Below are 24,433 nucleotides of genomic sequence, written 5' to 3' on the forward strand. Positions count from 1 at the left end.
TGATGGAAATAATTAATTTCCTTAGTAGATATGAACTGAAAGCTTTAGTATTATCAAATGCATTCTGCTTGACAAAATAGTTGCCTTGTCTGAAGTCTAAGCTTTTGGTGGCATAGAAAGTAACATGCGATTCTCTTGGACTACCCTGTTTCCCCCAAAATAAGACATCCCGATAATAAGCCTAGTCGGGCTTTTGAGCGCATAGCAATAAGGCCAAGCGCTTATTTCAGGGTTCAAAAAAATAAGAGACAGGGTCTTATTTTGGGGAAAACATGTTTTCCCCAACATGTCATTTGCCCTTCTGTGGAATGGCTTTTCCATTCAATGGCATTTTCTCTGCTTTGTATTATCTTTGTGAACTGGAAAAGAAATGCTTTTATATGCTATAAACAACACCAACCAATCCTATTGCGAGTGAGTCAATGCATTAGATAAATTAGATTCTTTATGAAGGAGATGAATTGAGTGAGAAGGGGTAAATATGCAGAGGTCTGCATATTTTGGTATATTTATTGAACAAAGGACACAAAATACGGATTGTATGCATATTCCTACATGAGGTTTACTGAACACTTAGAAAATCTGTTCAGCTAAATGTAATCATTTTTATCTGGCTATATCCTAAGTGATACTTTCCCACCCCCACATTGTAATTACTTATCTGGATTGGTATGCAGAATTCAGTATTCTGAAGTTTATAGTTGTTGTGGCATTACTACTTTTTCATGTGGCTGAAAGGCATCCAGACACTCAATTTGTAGACTGCCTTGCATGTAAGTTGATCGCTGGCCAGGCAACATTGGGAAAATGAAAATAGAAGGGCGCCACTTCGCTTACAAAGGAACAGAATTATTGAGCAGCATTCTTTCTTGGCTGTAGAAAATACAACTCACATGCAGGGCAGTGCCTGGCAAATAGCCCTGCTGTCTAGAATCAGATTTAAAGATAGGTTCTAGCTCAACTTCTACCCAATGTTCTCCAAATATGTGGTAAAATTACCATCTTACAAAGGGCCCCAGATGGAGCATACTATATTGACTCAAAGTCGAATCATTGAACAGTCTACCTTTCAGTCAACAAATTGGGTCCCCTTCATCTCAGTGACTGAGTCATCCTCACCTAACTGTCTGAAGCAGGGTTTTTTTGGGGGGGAGGATGTCCTGGAAATTCAAATAGCCCTTCACTTATGATGGCAGTTGGAACCAGAATTTCTATTGCTAAGCAGTATGGTCATAAAGCATGACTACATTGTTAAGTGATGGCAATCCCTGAAGTCCCAACTGCAGTCATTAAATGGTCGATAGGTGAAGCCATTTCCTGCCATCTCCCCACAACTAAAGTCAGTAGGGAAACTGGCAGGAATTTGCATGTCTCAGGCCCACAGGCAGGTAACTGACAGGTAACTGGCTCAAGGTTGACTCAACCTTCCGTCCTTCCGAGGTCGATAAAATGAAGACCCAGATTGTTGGGGGCAATATGTTGACTCTGTAAACCACTTAGAGAGGGCTATAAAGCATTGTGAATCAGTATATAACTGCTGTTGCTCTTCAGTTGCAGGGGGGTGGATGGAATGTTTGGGGAGGATACGGAAAAAGTGCAGAGTGGGTAGGGGATGCGAGAGTGCAAGGAATGTGTTAGGCACAGTGCGGATCAGGGTGTGTGTGTGAAGTGCGAGTCACGTTTGCAAGAATCACAGCATTATCGGGGAAGGTGTGCAAGTTGCTGGCACAGTGTGCGTACTAGTGGGACTGGGGGTGAGATGCCAGGTGGAGGAGTGTTACCTCAGCAATTTGTGACTTTCCCTGCCCCAATAAGTTTCTAAGGAAGCTGGTGGGGAAGGTTGCAAATGGTGATCACATGGTCAGGACTGCTTTGCAATTGGTTGTAAGTGTGAATGGGTTGCCAAACAGACCACAGGGGTGCTGAGACAGCTGGCACTCTGAGGACTGGTAGTAATCCATTTCATTCAGCGCCATTGTAACTTGGAGTGTTTGCTGACCGAATGGTCATAAATTAAGGGCTAGCTGTATGTTAAACTGAGCCGTGTAATAAATGCATGAAGAAAACATTAGTAGAATATGGACAGTCTATCTGCATCATAGCAGTAAAATCAAAGAAAACCTGATATAGGGACCACTTTTTTTTCAAGGCCAGTCCCTTAACTTCAGAGATATGCTAATGTGATGATGAGTTCAGGGCAGGGAAACTAGTTTCCATCAGAAGAGAATTTTAATTTATCTTTATTTATATAGATAATTATATAGATTTGGCTGGGCAGATCTTTTTCCTCTGTCATACACACTTTTTGGTATCATAGGTTTTTTTAATAAAATAACCAGGTAAAATAGCAATATAAATCAATACATTCCTTGAGTCATATGGCCTGTTTGCCACAATGGGATTAAAATAGGGGGGGAAATGCATGCATTAAGAGCAAAAAAAGGGGAAAAAAAGACTGGCTTTTGAAAAATAAACCTTATAAAATGCAAATAGAAACATTGTCAGAAATAGCACAGAATACGACACCTTTGTGAAATTAAGCTACTTTCATTCTCACTTTTACAACATTTTAAAGTGCAAAAAAGCATAAGATTTCTTTTTAAAGGCTACGTCATACAAGCAAATTATAATCCCCGTCGTGCTTAAAGATAATAAACTTAAAAGATATATTTTTTTGGAAAATACTGGAAAAGATGCCTACATCTATTGTGTAGCACCAAGAATCAATAACTCAAAACTCCAATAAAACCCCAATAAAAGTTATAGTAATTTATTTTTGTTTTGATTTTCTGCCCTTTAATAGCAGAACAAATACATCCCTTGCTTTAAAAAGTGAGGAAAACAGTTTATTTGCCAGACTGCCAGGGGCTCCATCAATTTGGCATTGGAGTAAGAAAGAAGACATAATATGAAAGAGAGAGCAAACACACCTGCGTGAACAAGATGGGAGACAATGTATAGCAATCATAAAAGACAAGAGGCAATGCAAACAGAGATTTATGGGTCTCACACACCTACACACTGAATTATCTTGGTCTGATGCGCTATGAAATTGGAGGAACACGATCGCTTCCAGGCTGCTCCTGGACCAAAAGCTTCTCTCTGCACAGGGTTTGCCAAGGTGGGGTGCAGTGAGGAGGCAGAGATGTTGCTGCGACAGTTTGGGATTAGTTCTCTGGTGGTGACACTCAATACCCAAAGGTTTCCTGTGAGGCATAGACCATGTAGAGGAAGCCATCTTCATCCTTCTCTTGCTCATAGATCTCAGAGATTGGGGTGGAAACGCTCACCATGCTGTGCTGGTTCACCAATAGGAAGAAAGCCTGGGTTGGATTCAGCTGTAGCCGGCGCCTGAGAAGGTACAGAAGGCAATTATTGAGACTGAGTTAAAATAGGAGCATAATGGAGCAAGCAGAGTTAATTCTAGTTAAATAAATGAACAAGATATGGGGCACCAATACCACAAATGTCTAAAAACTAACAGGCGTTCCAGTGCTATTTTATTACATGTTCTATCATCCATTTAATAAATCTGCCCTGCTAAGTTTTCTTTCTTTTTCTAATTTGCTTGTGTTTTTTTTTAAATCTTCATAATGTAGGCTACACAGCAGGTCAGTATTAATGTTAACAAGAGCATCTTAACAAGATATTTAAATGGGAATGGCAGTCCCAACACATCCTGAAGACAGTATGCTTATTTGAAATTGATTTCCCAATAATGCTGCCTTCAGAATGTGTCGGGATTGCCATTCCCAGAGATTGAGGGAGTGGCATTGGTGAGGTTCAGATTGCTCAAGGGTGCTTTACCCTTTTCGTTCTATAGTTTACTCCCACTTTGGACACTGACATTTTCAAGCGCTCAAATTTCTATCCCACATAATGATGGAAGCCTTGCAAAATATATCTGCTGCCTTGCTTTACCCGTCCATGTGTCTCTGCCACACGCATTAGTCATCTTGGAGGGCCTCCAAAGCATCCTGTGTGATTTGCACACAGTTGCAGCAAGAGCTAATCCAAATAATGACTATGGAGCTATGAAGCTCTTTTAATTCTAAAAAAAGTGCAGTTTCAGGGAAGAGGCAGAAATTTGATATACTTCTGATTTGATAACTGCATCTCGATAACTGCAGGCCAGTGAATTTGTCCAAATGCAGATAAGAGGTACTGCAAATCTGCATCCTCAATGCAGGGTTATCTAATCTCCAAGTCTACTACCCATCTTCATGGAAGGCAGAATTGTCATTATAATCCTTGTAATATTACTTTGGGAACCAACTGAGGTTGGCTTGGGTGGGTAATATCTTCCAAACAACTATCTATATACCTGTACAGCAGCAGGCAAAGAATTATGGACTTTTCCCATCTGTAATTGGGAATGTGTTTTACTTTGCTGAGTTCAAATTGTCTAAAACCAGCCTGTACATTTGGGAACACTCTTAGTCATTCTAATCCCTGCCACTCTAAACTTCTGCCCCCCAAATCTTTCCATGACTTGAGCAGGGTTCCCTTCTTCTGGGTGAATGAGGAGATAGTTAAAAAGGCAAGGTGCTCCACAACAAAAGAGAAGTTGCTTTCATACCATAGGCTGGGGGTCTCCAAACCTGGCAACTTTAACACTAGGTTGGCTGAGGAATTCTGGGAGCTGAAGTCCACAAGTCTTAAAAGTTGCCAAGCTTGGAGATCCCTGCCATAGGCAACGAAATTGTAGCACTATTCTACTCAAAAAGAAAGATGCTCCTTGGTCATATGGTATCAAAAAGCAAATCACAGTTGCTTTGAAGTATTTCACTCACCGGATTATTTTTACCAATTCACTCATATTGACATGATCAGGAACTAGAAATTTGGTCTTATCCAGAACAGGTAGCTGCTTCTCCCCTTTGTATCTCTCAATAATGACCTAGTAAGGAAGAAATGTGGTGCCGTCAGATTCTTTCCTGCCCAGCAAAATCAAAAATCAATTCTTTTTAAGGCAGCAAACATTATTGGTGAACAAATAACAATTTTTCGGATCCAGACAATTAAGACAGAGAATCGTGTCCTTTTTAAAACAGGTTTCTTCCAAATTATCTTGTGATATGTTGAAGTTCGCACTCAAAATCTAATTAAATTTCAAATGAGAACACAAAATAAGCAACATCCAGTGGTCTCGTGAGATTTGAAACATTTTGATATTTTACATTAAAAAAAAAATCTAAGGGTCCCAAGAGGTGCTTTGAAGGAGGTGCAGGTGCTGTATTACTGAGCTGATTAATGCAGCAAGTTTGTAAAAGCTCTCATTAATAATGATGTAGAGTCTGTAAAAAGGAAAGCAGCACTGTTTTCCATCAGCAGAAAATGAGCAATTAATATGGTTTTCAAGCATCTACTAGAGAAAGATGGTATACTATAGAATAGGGTAGGGTAGGGTAGGGCAGGGCAGGGTAGGGTAGGGTAGGGTAGGTTAGAATAAATAGAATAAATAGAATAAATAGACTAGACTAGACTAGACTAGACTAGACTAGATAGACTAGACTAGACTAGACTAGACTAGAATAGAATAGAATAGAATAGAATTCTTTATTGGCCAAGTGTGATTTGACACACAAGGAATTTGTCCTATGAAAATTGACTAGTCAAAAGGAATGCCAAAACTCAAAGCCATATCATAATTTTGCTTTATCATTATTAGCACTTCCTTATTGTGTGATCATAGAAAGAAAAACTTCCATGATGAGCTCAATAAAACTAAAACCCAGAAATCTGTTTCTCGTACAATAAAATATATTTAAGGCCAAATTAAAATTCTGCAATAAGCAACTTCTTACTCAAAAGTGTGACTTCTAGCCATAGCCTGACAGCATACTGTATGATCATCAAAGTCTACCTTTGAATATAGATGGCTGAAGAATCCCTACATGAATGCAGATGCTCACCCAGGTTAGTTCTATATAATCCTAATGGTTATTCAGAGGTCCTAGTTACGTAAACTCCTTGCATTTAGGGGGTTTTCTTCAAACATCTGCATTTCAGCCACATGATATTGGGGAGCAGAAACTGTATTCCATGATAGTAACACATGGAAATGTGACACAAAATAGAAAGTACTTTCTCACTTTGGAATGACAGACACTTGTTCAGCAACACTCATGATGGAAAGCCAAGTTTAAGCCTTATTTTCCCACTGATATCCTAGTTCTTCATATTCAGTTTTGTGTTCCTTTCACTATGGAAAAAACGAATATATAATGATTGTCTCTTTTTCTTTTGCTATGTCTGCTTATATTCCTTTGCTATATCTTACCAGCTAAATTGTTTGCTAATCTTGCTCTTTTCACAATTCTTCCTGTCTATTGTTGTAATCCATATACATTAACTGTGCTTACCTACCTATCAAAGGTGCTGACTATTTATATGCCAATTCTTAATCAGGCCACCAAAGATATACAATGCTTGCAGCTGCACTCTTTATTTCAAAAGAAAAAGGAAACTTAAGTGCTATAGGCAATATACAAACAGTTGCTTAATTCTGTGCAATATTAAAGAGGACTGTCATTTGTTTTGACACTCCCCATTATCACACAAAGGAGACAGTTAATCACTCACCTGTATTGGGGCTGTATGGGGAGCTTTGGATACATAGGTTACTCTTAATTGCTTCTTTCAGTTGTAAATTTAGGCTTCGCTTCAGCTGTCAGTGAGATCATCTAGCCACCTCTCTGTCCCCTGTAAGCTTCTTTTTCAGTTGGCCCTCATTTTCCCAAGCAGTGTCTTCTCCAGTGACACTTGCCTTCCCATTATGTATCCAAAAGGATTAAGCTTTAGCTTCATTATTAATGCTTTCACTGAGTAATATGGTTTTACTTAATCTAATATTGAATTATTTATTTTCATGTAATCTAAGGTATTCTCAATATCGCGTATCAGAGGCACTATCATTAAGTGTTGTACCTTATGATTCTTGATGAACGTATCTTTTCTTTTATGTACTCCGAAAGCATATGCACCAAGACAATTTCCTTGTGTGTCCAATCACACTTGGCCAATAAAAAATTCTATTCTATTCTATTCTATTCTATTCTATTCTATTCTATTCTATTCTATTCTATTCTATATTTTTCTTTGTTCATATTTGCACAGCTAAATATCAAAACTGGAAAAACCATGGCCTTGACAACATGTACTGTTGTTAGTGTGATGTCACATATTAATGTTTTGTCTTGATGTCTCCCTTACTGTCTAAGAAGCAGAGCTGTCTTTGGCTGGGTGGCTATTGTACAATTACCATTGCTGTGAATTTTTGAGCCTGGGAAGAAACAGGGTCTGCTACTACTTCCATTTCTTCATCTGTCTGCATTGACCTGCCAACCTATTGACATGATGATCTTAGAGGGTTTTTTGTTTTAATATTGGCAAGAAAACTGCTTTCGGAGCTATGACTCAGTGGTTAAAGACACCATTCTTGTCCGCTGAAAATCTGAAAGCCGAGGTTTGAGACCCAAGTGCCGCACAATGGGGTGAGCTTCTGTTCGAAAGCATGCAAATGCAAATAGATTAATAGGTGCTATTTAATTAATAGGTACTTTTAAATAGATTAATTGGTGGGAAGATAACAGCGTTCTCTGTGCCTTTGCCTATAGCCATGCTGGCCACATGACCATGGAAATTTTCTTCAGACAAAGCTGGCTCCCTCAGCCAAGAAACAGTCAGACACAACTGGAAAGAGCAACCTTCATCTTTTTATTATCAACTTTTTAAAAATCTTCCTAATTTCTAGCTCTCAGCTGAGGTCATCAGCATATTTGAAGTTGCTGAAACTTTATCAACTTTGACTTCAATTTTTATTTATTCTAAAACAATGTTTCTCATAATATATTCTCCATATAAGTTCAAAGAATAGGGAGACAATATACAACCTTCGTGAAGCCTGGATTTCAAAACTTTGAGCGTTATTTTACTAGGATGTGAGATAAAAACAATTATTTAGTATTCGATTTTTCATACTGGAATATATATCGATCTTTTCCACTGCCTTGGGTAGTTTGGTATAGAGGATAAAGCATCAGATTGGAAACTGGGAAATTCTTGAGTTCTACTCCTCCTTAGGCACAAAACCAGCTGGTGGTCTTGGGCCAGTCACTCACTCTTAGCCATAGGAAGGAAGCAATGGCAAACCACTTCTGAAGTCGTGCCAATAAAACTGCAAGGACTAGTCCAAGTAATTGCTAAGAATCAACACTGATTTGAAGGTATGCATGTGTGTGTGTGCGCGCGCACACAAACACATAACATGACCTGCTTAATTCTGGCTTAGCCACAATGATGTATAAATGTAGCTGCTGTGTTTTGAAGTGCATGAATGATGGTTTAGCATCTCTAAACAACCATATTAGGCTAAACAACTGTGGGACTATTCAACAATTCATGGTTGTCAAAATTGTGGCTTAACTATACAGTTTATACAATATGCAGCTTAATATCAATGGTTTCTATTCCCCTAATTATAAAACTTTTGTTATTTTATTTTTGTTTGCTCTGTGAACCGCTAAAGGCATCCAAATAAGCAGCTTTCCTTGGGCAGTGGGAACCTCATACTTTTAGATAGCAATAACAATAGTATTTAGACTTAGCAGTATATACCGCTTTACAATGCCCTCTTTAAGTGGTTTATATTGCCCCCAACAATCTGGGTCCACATTTTACCCACCTTGGAAGGATGGAAGACTGAGCCTGCTGAGATTCAAACTGCAGTCAGCTGGCAGTCAGCAGAGATAGCCTGGAATACTGCACTCTAATCACTGCACCACCGTGGCTCAAGATAGGACTATAAAGATATTATCAGAACACTGCCATCCTTTCCTAGGAACACCTAGGTTACACTTGGAGCCAAATAAAACCTAACCCTAAATATGTAGCAGATTGCTGCATGATGCTGCTCTTTTCTCAAAAGAAACCATGGAATTCGTACTCTGAACTAGAACCAAAGTAGGAGAGTGTGAGACGCAGTCCTTTGCCCCCTATGGTCAAAATCAGAAGAAACTACATAGCAACAATTCATAGGGCCAAAAAAGGAGCCACTGAGTTTTATGCACATGTGGCTTGTAGCCAGAGAAGTCTAAGCTATAAGCAGCTGCAGCTTTTTAACCAATTGACTCAATAGTGTTAACCTTCAGTCCTCCGTGTTTGTATTTTGATGTTTGTGAATTGTCCGCCCCAGAAATGAGCAAAACTGAAAAAGAACAGTTATTTTTATTCCTTTTTATACCTAAAGTGGGCATATTTCTTTCAAGCAAACAATTACAAAACTAAAAAAAATATGTGAATGACTGCAAAAGTTGTGACAAAGCTGTTTCCAAAAGGCATAGACAAGATTGTGATGTTTTTAAAATCTCTCCCCCCCCCATGCCCCTGTGGCTCATTTTAGGCAGCATAAGATGTCTGTAATTCTTCTAAAATCAGCCGTCTACCAACATATATTTAGGCAAAGATTGTGTGGTCCTGAGACCCTGCAGGGAGACAGGAATTGGAAAGTGGGGGAACTAAAATTAATAAGAGAAGGAGAAAATATAGTGCTGAATCACTTCAGGCATTAAAGAAGATTATTTTGAAGTACAGCAGAAGCTTTGGTGTCACCTCCTCTGGGGTTGTGAGTTTCAGATCAAGTTTAGCATCCAGAAAATCTTAAAAATGAATTCCTAATCTATCTCTCCCCTTACCATTTGCTAGCAAGAAAGCTGGACTGGAATTACACCCAACAGCATTCACCTCATTTCCCTTCTCCAGTACGGAAGTTTGTTTAAATGTGGAATTTGGGTTTAATTCCTTCATTTCTATTACTTCTACCATTATTAATAAAAATGGCACAATCTGACTAATTTTTTAAACAGAAGCAGGAAAAACTTTCACCTTATTTTCCTCCCAAGTTATTCACATCTGCTTCACATGTAAATTGGCAGGTTTCTTGGACTCAGTATCAGGTGTATGACATCTGACACTTGGAGAGAACTTAATACAGCAAACCTGTGATAGATCAGCTGCTGAAAAGAATCTCATCCTGAATTCACTCATAAACTTTTAACTCCAGTGTATCTGCTCTTGAATCAGGATCTAAAATCTGGCAAATACCGCTAGAGACCCCCAACCTAATTTGTAATCCAGAAATTTTCATAGCTTCTTTGCATGGAAGTCAGCTTCTTAGTATCAGGTGATTAGAAAAGAAATCAAGGCTAGAGGCAAGATATGCAATTTAGATACAATTCAACAGCACACAGACCCACATCAAAATAATGAAACATACACGGTGACATCACAATACAAGCTTTTTGTACAAGTTTATCATTTTCCCCTTCTTGCTCTCTTGCTTGTCTCTTCTAACCATTGCCTATGTTTATAACATATTCTTTACCTAAGTTGGAACAAAAGAAATTGGAGGAAGCTAGCTCTATCAGTTGATTGTAAGGTAGTGTTGTAGCCTGCCGGCGGCCAGGGGAGCTGGCAGCAGAGTAGGACAGTGAGGAGGTTGGGGAGTAACATGGGCCAATCCTGGGGGCTGGGGAAAGCTTGGACGAGGGCTCTGCATCGGAGGCAGAGAGAGAGAGCTCGACAACAGTGAGGCAGAGGAACAGCTGGAGCCCATTCCCAGTGTGTGCATGCCCAGACACGAAGACAGAGGAAACTAGTTTTCTTAGAAAAACTAAGAAAGCAGGGTCGGTTTGGGAATAAAGCCACACCTTGGAGATGATTGGCCCCTCCCATGGGAAGCAAAAGAGGAACGAACGGGGAGGGGGCTTTTGCAGGAAACGATTAGTTCATTCGTTCGTTCTGTGACTCTAGAGACTCTGTACCAAGTTTTGCCTTGTTTAGAAACAAGTTACGTGGCAGCTTGCCAAACGAGATAAGGTGTGTTGATAAATATTCCTCTGAAAGACTGTTTGGACAGGCCTTGCTGACTGTGAATGAAAGTAATTCACAGTTGTGTAAATAAAAGAGGTTTTGCCAGGACCAAGACTCTACTTCCTGCTTTTTAAGGGAGCCCAGGTCAGAACAGGTAGTGAAGTAGATGCTTCAGGGCTGTATTCAAACAACAATTCAAGTTTTAACAAAGGCATAATTTTAGCTTTTCCTATTCACCTTGCATTGGAGAGGTTGGTGGGAATGCTAAGGGTTGCAAGTGAGAGAGACACTTATAAAAATTCTAAGATTTCTTAATGTGTTTTCAGTCACTTAAGGAGGTAAAGTATTAAAACCATTTCAAAACAATTAAACCATGTGCTACTGTAAATCAGTAAACTCACATATCAGTAAATGCCTGATATGTGAATTGTGATCTGCAACACAGCCCTAACATAAATCAAGTTGTTTGGAAATTTTTATTTATTTTATTTTTCTTAACTGGTACAGTCATACTTGGCACTTGACTGCTCCAAAGATCATTAAATTTGATGTTTGACACATTTTGAAGCAGAAAACATGTCCTGGCACTCATCTTTCTCTTGATAGTCAATGTGCAAGGAATAACTTGCTGAAGTCGGCTGCCTCATGACTCACTATTTCTTCAGGCCAAAACCATGGATCACATGGTAAGTCACGTGGTTTTCTCGGTACTCATCGGTTTTAGTATTTGTCGTGTTTTCCAGAACGAATTACCGACAGGTACTGAGGTACCACTGTATTCTGCCCACTGTACACTAAAAGCAGCTTACAGAGAAATTATATATTTATATATTTAAAATTGTAAAACATATAAACAGTACTGAAAATGAGCAGCAAAAATAAAGAAAAGAGCCAGTAGTTGTAGTGGTTATGGCATCACACTAGAAACGGGGGACTGTGAGTTCTAGTCCCAGTTTAGGCATGAAAGCCAAAGGGGTGACTTTGGGCCAGTTACTCTCTCTCAGCCCAATCCACCTCACAAGGTTGTTGTTGTGGGGAAAACAGGAGGAGGAAGGACTATTAGGCTGTGTTCACAGCTATGGGTTATTTATCAAAAAATAATAAAGGTGAGAATAAATAAATAAAGCATACTTCTAAAATAATTATGAACCAGTTACCATTTGTTCAATAGGGCTGACAAATCTTTTGAAAGGCGGCTTTCAGATTGCACAGCATCTATTTTCAAATTGTTAAAGCAGGTGCATCTTTTTTTTTAACTGGCACAGCTGCTTCAAAAGCTGCTACCAGCTATCTCTACTGTACATGCATGAGCATGAACAGCCCTTTAGCTCTGCACTTCAAAGACAGCCAGAAACAGCTTCTGAAGTATGTGAGAGCTGGGGGGGGGGGGAATGTTTCAATCATTTGAGAGAAGAGCTACTGTATATTATTGAGCACTTTTTGGGGGGAAGGATTCATACTATTAACAAAGGCACACCTATCTAATATATTGGCTGAAACACAAATGCTATATTCGATGGGTAACTGACACAGAGAATTTCATCATTACATTTAATTATTTCATCATTAATTTTAAAGTGAGGCATAGCATTAAAATTAAATATCCAGACGACAATCTCTTTACATTAATTTCTTGTTCTCTTTTTGCCCAGAAATGAGCCTGGGATGCTTATTTTGACTGTCACATTCTACATGATATCTCTGTGCAATATTGATATGACTGAGTTTTTGATTAATATTCACGTAACTAAATTGTTGATTAATAAAAAGTTTGCAGAACATGCTGTGAAATTTTCTACCTTGGATAAAAACCTTTGGGGTATGACTAGTGAAAAAAAGAAAGAGGAGCTTAAATTATTTTATTACCTAAGAACAATAAAGGAAAATAAGGGGGGGGGGAAGAGGATAATTGATGACAAGCCTGTACTATGCGGATCTAGTGCTTCCCAGTATGTTTATATATTAACATAATGTAATAAACAAAACATGATACATAATCAGTTATTACTATAGCAATGGAATATTTACATATGAATAATAACGCAATAAAAATTCCAGTCTCAAATAAATTTTTTGGAGGGAAAACTCAAAAAGAAAAATTAAATCAGATGCAAGAGAGATCCTATGGGACGAGTCTTATGGAAGGCAAAATATTTCTGTTCATCTCATGTAATAAACAGACAAGCAGTTTTGCTTTTTGCTCCCTATCATCACAAGAGGTGATTTATTACAGGAGTTAGTAAAGTTGGCCTAAACCTCTTACTCCCATTAGGAGACTGGCCAAAAGCAACATCTTCCTTTTCGTTCTTAACTTGGCATGAGATATGCCTTGGTAAGAGGAGACAAATGTCATAGCTTGGCACCATCCCAATCACCACTCTTCTGTAAAATATTTCAGAAACTTGCAGGGGTAACACCAGTGGTGAAATCTAAAATTTGTTACTACCGGTTCTGTGGGCGTGGCTTGGTGGTAGTGGGGGTAATGTGACTGGGTGGGCGTGGCCATTCTTTTTTCTTTTAAAACCATTTTTTCTACAACCTCTTCGGCCAAGAAGTTGTTAAAAAATGCTTTCAAAAGCCTCTGCTGATCAGGCAACTCAGCTTGGATTGTCAGAGGCATTTAAAAGAAAAAAGCCTCTGCTGATTAGGCAACTCGGCCTGGATCATTTGATGATCCCAGCTGAGCCACGCAATCATCAGAGGCTTTTTTTTTTTACTTTTAAAAGCATTTTTTCGCCCGAAGAGGTTGTAGAAAAAATGCTTTTAAAAATTAAAAGAAAAAGCTTCTGATAACTGTGTGGCTCAGCTGAGCATGTGGGGAGGGGGCAGGGATTTTTGCTACTGGGTCTCCGAACCACCCGCCTCCATCGCTACCAGATCTGGTGATCCGGTCCAAATCAGGAGCATTTTACCCTTGGGTAACACTCTTCCTGTCCCCCAAAGTCTGGATTCAATTGTAATGTGACTCTGATTGAACAGGTTTGCAGAAAGTCTCAGTTAAAAAGAAAATAACATTTATAAAGCTACTCCCTAAACTTAGCAATATATACAATCAAATGGTCAGCGTGGAAAAAAACAGGGAAATGCTTCATGATCCTGGCATATGACCTACAAGACACTTATTATGTTTCAGGGATTTATATAAATTGATTTAAAAGCATAGATAATCTTTACTTACTGGAATTTTGTTTGGATGCTGTTCTCGGATCTGCTGTACCTCTTTACAACGATCCGCTGTGAAAGTGAAGCATAATTGATTTTAGGAATTTGAAATAATTTTCTTGCCTACTATATATTTAACAGTTTTATAAACCTCAGAAAAAAATATGGAAGAGGGAGTGGTGAATCTAAGCAGTTTTTTTTTAACTAAAAAAAAAACCCCATATGAATCTTACCAATCCAAATATAGTGGCATAGTGTAACTATAGTAATACTTATAATACAGTCATACTTATAAAGAAGAATATTTAGTATTCCAGTAACAACATTGTTCAATTGTTTAAGCCATCTGAATACAAGCCCCCTTGACCTGTTCACCAAGGATGTGAATTTACTACTCCCTCCCCATTTACACTTCACACTAAAAAATAACTCATTTTTTATGACCCTTAATTCTGGGCAGAATCGGGGAGATTAGATGGAGCTGAGCTTTTACTGGCCAGGTGCCCTTCCTGACACCTATGCAGAATTCACAGCAGATGTTTTTTCTTTGCGCCCCGGGACCTAGGATTGCAACGACCTAGAATTGAATCCTCAATCTTCCAAGTGGGAGGGCGAGCGTCTTCACCACTAGGCCACTACATTGCTCTATTTGTTCCTTGTATACAATGAACCCAATAACTTTTAATCTACCAAGAAAGGTAGAGACAAAATTCTGCAATAATAACCACCTGTTCTTGAAGAATCTGACATTGTGCAATGAAAAATGAATTAGGGCCTGCCTTCTGTCTAGATATTTACTTGAGCAGCAATAATTTTAGTATCAGATTATGTATTTTAAGGATTATATAGCCTGTCTTCTTCCAAAAAGGGAGTTCTCTGTGCAACTTCTAACAGCTCAAAACACAGGACTGGCCCATTTTTATTTTTATTTTAGTTTTTATTTTGCCTTCTTTAAAAGGATGCTATGGGTGCTATACTATGCTGTAAGTCTTGAAAAATGAATCAAGCAAACCATAAAAATCCACTATTTTCAATCTTGTCCTTTCTGGACTGTTTTGGGGCCACAATGCCCAAAAGCAGGCTTGTCCTATCTTCCTATCTTTCAGTCTTCTACCTCAGAGGTAAGCAGAAGGTAAGATATGATCTGCTATCTCAGATCTATTGAATTCTTTCCAGCAGATCTCCAAGGATTTCTAATTCTTGAACTAGTGCAAAGAATCTTCTGCATGACTGATTTTATGTTAACTTGCTTATTTCAGAACCGTCTTCTGCAAAATAGGAACACTAACTTATTTTGACCAAAGTTGTTCATTTTCAGCTCTTGAACCCTATTGGTTTTGCTAAAATTCCTAAATCACATATACATTTCTGCATATTTCCCTTTCTAAACCGGGACTCATTACGCACAGTCACTCAAGCCCTCGTCACTTCCCGACTTGACTACTGCAATGCTCCCTACATGGGGCTCCCCTTGAAGTGCACCCGGAAGCTCCAACTGGTCCAGAATGCGGCCGCGCGAGTAATGATGGGAGCAACATGGCGCTCACATGTAACACCTCTTCTACGTGAGCTGCACTGGCTTCCGGTGGCCTTCCGAGTGCGCTTCAAGGTGTTGGTTCTTACCTTTAAAGTGCTCCATGGTTTAGGACCTGAGTACTTACGAGACCACCTGCTGCAACCGATAACCTCCCACCAACCAATACGCTCTCACAGAGTAGGCCTACTCATAGTACCATCATTAAAACAATGTCGTCTAGTAGTTCCAAGGGAGAGAGCCTTCTCTGTGGGGGCACCTACTCTTTGGAACAAAATACCCCCTGGAATACGAATAATCCCAAATCTTCACACTTTCCGATGTGCCCTGAAGACCTTTCTGTTTCAACAAGCAGGGCTAGCATAAACATCTAAATTCTATGCCAAGGTCTTAGCAGATACACTAAGTTGACTCAATTTATTATTTACTGTTTTTTTTTAAAAAAATTATATGTATATGAAATCTTATTCTGTTCACCACCCTGAGTCCTTCGGGAGAAGGGCGGTATAGAAATTCAATTAATAATAATAATAATAATAATAATAATAATAATAATAATAATAATAATAATAATAATAATAATAATAATAATAATAAGTGATCATTTGGCTCAGCCCCCCTGAACCAGGATGAGGAATGTCACAGTCACTGATCTACATAGTAAAAATGACTTCTATTTTCTATTTCACTATGAAACATATTTCTGGTCAAACTAGTTTTTAGAGGTAATAAATTAGATTCTACTAAGAGGATAGCACCTGACTGGCAAAGTCTAGAAATACAATACTGTAGACTAGACAGAGGCCTGGGAAGTACAGAAAGGCCAATGCAAACAAAACAAATCAATCACCTACAATAAAAGGATTCTGGGAGAGCTGATAGAAAGCAGAGAGCTCAAAGCTATGTTTACAAGAAATTTCATTATTAACAGCAGGGAAGATAACTTATTAACTTTGCTCAGTGTCAGATACTGTTCCACTTGTTCGTATGCAAGAACAGTTTCGTTTCCTGGAAGCAAAACACCACACCATCCCCCTAATTCATGATCAACAAGCCAATGTTAAGGACTTATAGGTGGTTTGTTTACTCCCAAAGGATCACATGAATATTTTTGCAAGAAGCTATCTTAAAAAAAAAAAAGAGGGGGGGGGGCTGGGTGAGATGCAATTAATATTAGCCAGCACAATATTTATAGCCAAAGTACTGAGAGTAAAATAAATTTGAAATATTAAATATATTCAAGCACTTAACTGAAGGATAGCCAAGTTATTTGGTTAGTGCATGCTGGATCTTTTTTCCACAATATGAATGATCCGGATTACTAAAGAACAAAGTCAGAACTGGCTTCAGAGTTTCTTGTGAACCTTATGTTTTGGTACCAGTGAAGGATGCTGACTTAAAAAAAGATGTTAACCTGGGGAAGGGGTAATTAGCACATATGTGCTAATTAGCACACATTCAATATGAATACTACAGCAACATCTAGATTGCAAACATATTAATCATTGAAACAAATATTCTAAGCAACCCTGTAGGTTACTCGTTTCACATGCAACAGGGAAAGAAATACAGTTTGTTTGATGACAAACAAGCTTGATGTTACCTTGTTTGGTAATGAAACATTTGCAAGAAAACAACCAAGCTCAGAAAGCACCAAGGACTCTACAGTTTGTTTATTTAAAATGTTAATATAGTTGCCCATCTTATATCAAACTCTTGATTATATCAAACTCTTGATTATATCAAACTCTATATCAAATTAACAATTAGAAAACAGAACTAGGAATTCTTAGAAGCACACATTTCTAGTATCTAACATAATGACTTAAAAGTTGATATCCTGTCTGTAAATATTAATATTAAATTAGCTATTTGCCACCATAACATAAAACTGATTGCCTTAGATGCTTCCAAAGAGCCTTTGGAATTCATGAGTCATTGTTTGGAAGCTGCCTAAAAATTAGAGATGTGCCTAATCTGACTGGGAGTTTTTTCACCTAGAACAGCCCATTCTACACATTCTAAGAATTGGCTTCTGCCTTTACTCAACCGTATTACCCAGAACAGGGAGTGGCTGGTCATGTTCCAGAGTCGAATCACTCAATTTTTAACATCTCTACTAGAAATGTTTACCTGTGACCATCATGTGGGTTCTCTAATGTTTATTAAAAAGTATAAGAACAATAGCAGCTCTGTTATGGTAGGTAGGTAGGTAGGAAGGAAGGGGGATAGATAGATAGATAGATAGATAGATAGATAGATAGATAGATAGATAGATAGATAGGCAGGCAGGCAGGCAGGCAGGCAGGCAGGCAGGCAGACAGACAGAGATAGAGAAATAGAAATATATATATAGGCAATACTTTTATTGTATTAGTGAACCAAAGTTGTAAACAATAATTTCAGGTTTAAAGTTTCATAAACTTTTCCTTAGGCAAGTTTTTTTTTTTAAACAAATGGAAATAAAGAAAAAAAGAGATGATTGTGGAGGTCTCTCTACAACCTTATATTGTGAAATAATGTTAGGGAGCTGTCAAACCTGCAATTTGACTCTTGACACTACCAAGCAGGATGAGATATCAATAAGGGTTTTCCAAAGCAACAGTGGTAATAAAATGTTTATAAATCCTTCATTTTGGAAAGATCTAATGATAAAAACTGGTTTCATCCTACCAAGAGTCTCAGATTCTTTGACCAACAAAAACCAAAAGAGATTATTTATTAGTTAATTTATTGATGTATAAAGATATAAGCAATATATCTCTTACCCTTTGCTGACACAGGCCATCCTGCAACAAGGCCAACATTTTCACATTTGAGATTGAGGTTGTGATTTATTAAATCTGATTATGTAGCCTCAAGATTGGAGTTTACTGCTGGCTAACAGGGACAGTATATTTCTGTTAAGGTTTCCAATAAGAAAATAAATCCAAATCTGAGAAAAGCTTACTTTATTCCCAGGCTTACTCAGGCTGCTTTTAAGTAGCTTTAGGTCATTACCATGTAGACTTATACAAAAATATGGTTGAAAACAATGAGATCTCGCTGATGGAAGTTCTTTTTGTCATAACATTTGTGCTTTCCAAGAAGTTCTCTAGTGAAAGGCATTTGGAAAGCTCTGGTTTCATGATCACTTATCATGAGACAAGCAATTTCAGCCTCCAATTTGGTCACATGTTCAAAGGGAGAAGATAAATTTAAATGTCAACAACAACTACTAGCAAGAACAGAGCTGTCTTAGGTTTTCAGCCCACAGCTAGCCATCAGGAAAATAGCAGAGAGTAGATAATTTTATCTGATGCTCACAGTTTCTAAAGGAACACAGTGACCTGTAAGTAAGCCAAGATAACACTGGGTTGGAGCTAAACCATCTTGGAAACCTATGTCCTCTCTCACAATCTCTGCAAACTGATTGTATAAAATCAAGAGTTCTGAAAGAGACAGACAATTGGTGTGTACATATAAACATAATGGATAAGGAAATGCTGTGGAAATATCCAGCTATGCCCACAATTGAAAATCTGGAAAGGAGAATGGAGTATAACCATTGTTCTGTCCCTAATTTCTATATGTTCAATAGTGCATATGCACATATCAAGTAAGCACTTTATATAACTGAGTCATATATTTGTTAGGGCAAATGCTTACCCATGTGTACCAACAGCCTATAAATGAGAGTCTGACAGTCAGATGAAAGCAGCCATGTTGGATTCTGTCAGCTGCCAAAAAAGAAGCTGAATGGGTATTACTTCCTAGAATATCCCAATAAATAAAATACAATAAAATCCAAAGTGGCGCCATCATGGGCTGACTTAGAGAATGTACCACCTAACTTGATAGGCCTTGCTATACCTGGTTTTAAGAGGAAAATTGGCACATTCTTGAAAATCAGGTATATTAAGTAGGAGAATGCTTACAAATGCTAAACCTTTGTAAAGCAAGTCAAAGGATACATAGATAGATGTATAAGACTGAATTGTATTAGGATGTTAACATACTGTTAAGGTCGACTGCATTTGTGAAGCACTAATTTAATAAAAATCAGAATGTCTGGTGTCTACCCAAGTATTTTATAAATGGATAATATTATCATGCCCCAAAGCATATTACTCAGTGACTTTATTTACTGCACAAGCTAAACCTGAATTCACAAACAAGATTACTGTGGTCATATAAAAAGCTAAGGCAACGTCTACAGTAGGTCCCCACAGCATATTGGATGATTGATTTTAGTTCAGTGTTTTGTGCTAATCTAGCCATAAAGATCGCTAGACCTTGAGCTTTGAAAATACTTCAGGCTTCCCACATTTTTCCTATAATAATATTTACTCCTGGATACAGCAATGCATATTACAGGTCCTGTTATATCCAGACTTCTGTAAATCATTGTGACTGACCACAATCTGGTATTTGGAAGCCAATAAAGGAAAAAAAAGAAAAAAAGAAAAAAACTGAGGCATTAGGGGCACTATTTCATTATGGCCTTTTGAAATGATGCATTCTTATTCTCCGTTTAAGGTCTCAGAAATTTAGCTGAAGAGCAAGGAATAATGGTGGCTCTACCAAATGCACACAAATGAGGATTTTTGGTTCACAGTTTAAATTTCATGCATATAATTTGAACTTGGTAAAGTGGCCCCAGGCAAGGCATTATACTAGTCTACAAAAAAGAGAGTAAGAAAAACTGCTCAGTAAGAATAAAGGACAATCTACCCCAGCATTTTGTGCAGACCTGCAGCCAACCATTCCTCCAGGAAGCTTGCAACAGGGCTTCCACTCCCTCATCCCAAGTGTCCTTGATTTAGCTTCAGTGGGTAAAGAAATGATGAAGATCATTATGTTATTGGCCAAAGGTAAAGGTAAAGGTTCCCCTCGCACATATGTGCTAGTCGTTCCCGACTCTAGGGGGCAGTGCTCATGTCTGTTTCAAAGCCGAAGAGCCAGCGCTGTCCAAAGATGTCTCCATGGTCATGTGGCCAGCATGACTAAATGCCAAAGGTGCACAGAACACTGTTACCTTCCCACCAAAGGTGGTCCCTATTTTTCTACTTGCATTTTTTACGTGCTTTCGAACTGCTAGGTTGGCAGAAGCTGGGACAAGTAACGGAAGCTCACCCCGTTATGCAGCACTAGGGATTCGAACTGTTGAACTGCCGACCTTTCGATTGACAAGCTCAGAATCTTAGCCACTGAGCCACCACCTCCCTGTTATTGGCCAAAGCTGTGTCTTAAACGCCATTTATATTCTTTACACATTACACAATTTAGATATGAATTGTCATCAGGTATATATGATGTCCCCATATAGCCATGATGGCGAACCTACGGCATGCGTGCCATAGGTGGCACAGAGCGCCCTCTTTGTGGGCAAGTGAGCCATCGCCCCAGTTCAAGTCCTCTGCGCATGCCTCCCACTGGCCAGCTGGTCTTCGGGTCTATAAGATGCACAGACATTTCCACCCACTTTGGGGGTGGGGTGTGTGTCTTATAGACCGAAAAATATGGTAGCCAGCTTTCAGGCCTGTGTGAAGCCTCAACAAAGGCTCTGTTCAATGTAGTTCTTCAGAATGATACGCCAACAGCTGCTGAATGCCATCTCAAGGTAATGTGCCACACTGCAGATATTCTACAAGTTTATGTACGGTGCCAAAACATAGAGCACAAGAGCTTTCTTTCACTCTTCCAAACTGATGAAAGACAAAGCATATGTTTTTCAACATCTAGATAGGTACCTCAAGGAATAGTTAGCCACCAGAATTCAGGTGGTTCCAGGAAGCCAAGCCTTGGGTTTTTTTTTTAAATTATTACTATAGTAATAGTAAAACTTCTTAGGAATTTGGGGTTGAAACCAGGAGCCCCATCATGTGACTTTAGAACACTTATTTTCTTTTGGCCTAAACTACTTTATGCACTGTTGTTTTAACTTATGCTTCTGAGAGGAAGGCTGAAATACTCCAGGAATATAAGAATGTAATAAAGGAGATGTCATGTAGTGTTTAAGGTACTGGATTAAGAGTGGGGAAACCCACATTCTGATCAATGCAGTTATAAAAATATATTGGGTGACTTGAGGCTCTCTGTCCAACCCAGTGCACGGAATTGTTGAATATGCTGCCTTAAACTCTCAAATGAAAGATGGGACATAAATCTACTAAATCACTGTGGCTTAATTCACACATAATGAAAAATCCTAAATGACAATAGCTAAGATACACATCTCATACTAAAACTAACCAAGCAAACATAATGGCTTAGCAAATTATCTGAAGCAACTCACTGTGTGCATTAAATTGCAGGCTAAGATTTTCTTCTTCTTTTTTTGAATTTTTTTTGAATTTTTTAAAAACAAAACATAAAACAAATCCATTACAAATACAAACAGTGTGTCAGTTGGTTACAAATCTTTTGTGCATCATCCCCCTATTCAAATGTACTGATTATCTAATTTCTCATATTGTCAAACAAATCAACATCCTCATTTATCATTTATTTAACTATTGCATTATTGCTTCAAAAAAATTATTTTCAAATATTATATTTATAATATTCATTTCATATTTCATATTTCATTTCCATGTTTTATTATCTAGCCATTGACAGGCTAAGATTTTCTTGAGGTTGGGGATGCGGATATAATATGAGGGAAAGAGCAAACAGAGGGCTTGAGAAATATTTAATAATTGAAAAAAGAAACCGTAAGAAAAAAAATAGGGCTGTGGAATAATCCCCTCCATTTGATTATGAAAATGTATGTGCTTTTGGCTGTCTTTTGCTTCATTTTTATTTTTATTTTTGGGCCAAGTGTGTGCTGTTGAGTTTCCATCAAGGAAGTGCTTTCATTTGAAGTTTTCTAAAGCATTTCACAGACTTGCACAATGCAACAACAGTGTTTGCCATGTGACAATAATAAAAAGAAAGATGTCACCCTGGGGACTTTCTTTCGAGATCAAATGTCAGCAATATTTCTGAAGTACAAGAACAATGAAAATCTAACCAATCCCCACTCTCAAGCCAAGCCAGACTACATTTAACATCTTTTGCATTAATTTTACGTATTTATTTGTTTGTATCAAATTTGGAGACCACCCATGTCACTCACATAGTGGCTTACAATAAAAAAAATCACAAAAAAGATGAAACAATCGGATTATTTCCTAGTTTAAAAAGTAACTTAATGATGAAAGCAATGATACAAAATACTAAAAGGAACTTTTTTAAAAAATGGCTTTCTAGAAACCCATTGTCAACAAGTTTTAAGTGCAGTGCACCTAAGGGCAGGTAAGAGTGTCTTTCAAGTGTTTTGTAAACATTCAGTTATGCCACTGCCAGGTTTACTCTGTTCAGGCTAGTGTCTAATGCTACAATTTTTGCAGCCTGAAAAATGCTGAAGCCCAGAGGACACTTGATCGAAAGGCATTTTCTTTAATGAATATTACTCAGCTTCTTAAAGATCCTCCTCCTTTTCCCCCTTGCCCATAATTGTGACTCTATAAAGCTATCTGGCTGACCCTCTCTTCCCCTCTGCCTTTCTTCCCAGAAAACAGAGAAAGCCAGTCAGCTGAGGAAGCAAAAAAAAAAAGAGATGTGGAAAATAAGCTGAAAGGCACTCAACAGTTGCAGCTGCCTGAGCTCACATCCCCCACTCCCACCCCTGCTGCTTTTGAGCTATTTTCATCCTGTTTGCTTTTGAGCTGGGACAGACAGGGAGAGTAACTGGAGGCAGACCAAGCACCATCTGCCTACTCCACCCAGTGGCATCCAAGGAGTTGCTGCTAGCAAAAGGCGGCAAGGAGAAAGCCTGTCTCTCAGCCTTTTATTTTTCTGAAGGAGGTCCACTGCTCCATAGAGCAGGGGTCTCCAACCTTGGCAACTTTAAGACTTGTGGACTTCAACTCCCAGAATTCTGGGAATTGAAGTCCACAAGTCTTAAAGTTGCCAAGGTTGGAGACCCCTGCCGTAGAAGGCAATAGAAGCTGAAATGGGGAGAAGATCAGCACAGGGCATGGCACATGTTTGCTCTGGGTTTGTTATTCCCTTTTGATACAGAGTATTGGTCAATGTTGGGGTGAGTCAGAGTGTAACAACAACAAACTGCTTGAGGTGCACTCGCAGTTGTGGCATGTGGAAGGGTCAGGGTTATAAAGAGGACAGCCCACAACACGAGAGCAAAACAGATTTCCTTGAGTGTTATCTTCTCTCTCTATATTAGCAAAACTCTCCCTCCCAACCTAGGCACTCCAGATGTGAGAGTGTCAATAATTAATATTGCATGGACACTGCTGGGAATTCTGCAGGTTGAAGTCTGCACATCTGGATTCTAGAGGAAGTCAAAATCGCAGACGCTTGCAGAGGCAGTTTTAAAACTTCTGAAAAACCAACACATTTAACACTGTGTAACCTTACGCAATAATAGATATGTTGTCCTTTAAAAAGCCACAAGACTCTTTGGCTGAAATGCGAATAAAGATAAATGTTTTCTATAAAAGCTGCCTTCAGCTTCTGAATGAAAGGCAGGATATAAATATAAATATATGAATAAAAAAGGACATAGCATTTAGCAGACTATAATGTTAACAGTGTTAGTAGGCTAAAACAATTAGCATACAGGATATACAGTATACATTCTTGATAAAACTCTATCAAGAATGAGATTACACACAGATAGATAGATATTTGTCTTTGGTGCATATGCTCTCAGTGTACATAAAAAGATAAGTTCGTCAAGAATCATAAAGTACAACAGTTAATGATAGTCATACGGTACAAATAAGCTATCAAATAATACTAGGAAACAATATAAATCGTAAGGATACATAAAACAAAGTTACAGTCATACAGTCCTAAGTGGGAGGAGATGGGTGATAG

The 24,433-nt window shown here is 38.4% G+C and overlaps 1 protein-coding gene across 1 annotated transcript in view; it reads right to left on the bottom strand.

Annotated features, from left to right (window-relative positions):
- Window positions 1-2,302: 2,302 nt before the first annotated feature.
- Window positions 2,303-24,433, bottom strand: part of MAP1LC3A (microtubule associated protein 1 light chain 3 alpha) — a 28,236-nt gene continuing 6,105 nt past the window's right edge. Inside the window, exons 2-4 of the mRNA XM_034414021.3 lie at window positions 14,051-14,106; window positions 4,794-4,900; window positions 2,303-3,351 (exon numbers count right to left, since the gene is read on the bottom strand). Of these exons, the coding sequence (XP_034269912.1) occupies window positions 3,189-3,351; window positions 4,794-4,900; window positions 14,051-14,106 (326 nt within the window). The 3' untranslated portion in view covers window positions 2,303-3,188. The remainder of the gene's footprint in view (window positions 3,352-4,793; window positions 4,901-14,050; window positions 14,107-24,433) is intronic.

This window comes from Pantherophis guttatus, chromosome 3, assembly GCF_059756535.1.
Source record: "Pantherophis guttatus breed Tessera chromosome 3, ASM5975653v1, whole genome shotgun sequence".
Lineage (NCBI taxonomy): Eukaryota > Metazoa > Chordata > Lepidosauria > Squamata > Colubridae > Pantherophis > Pantherophis guttatus.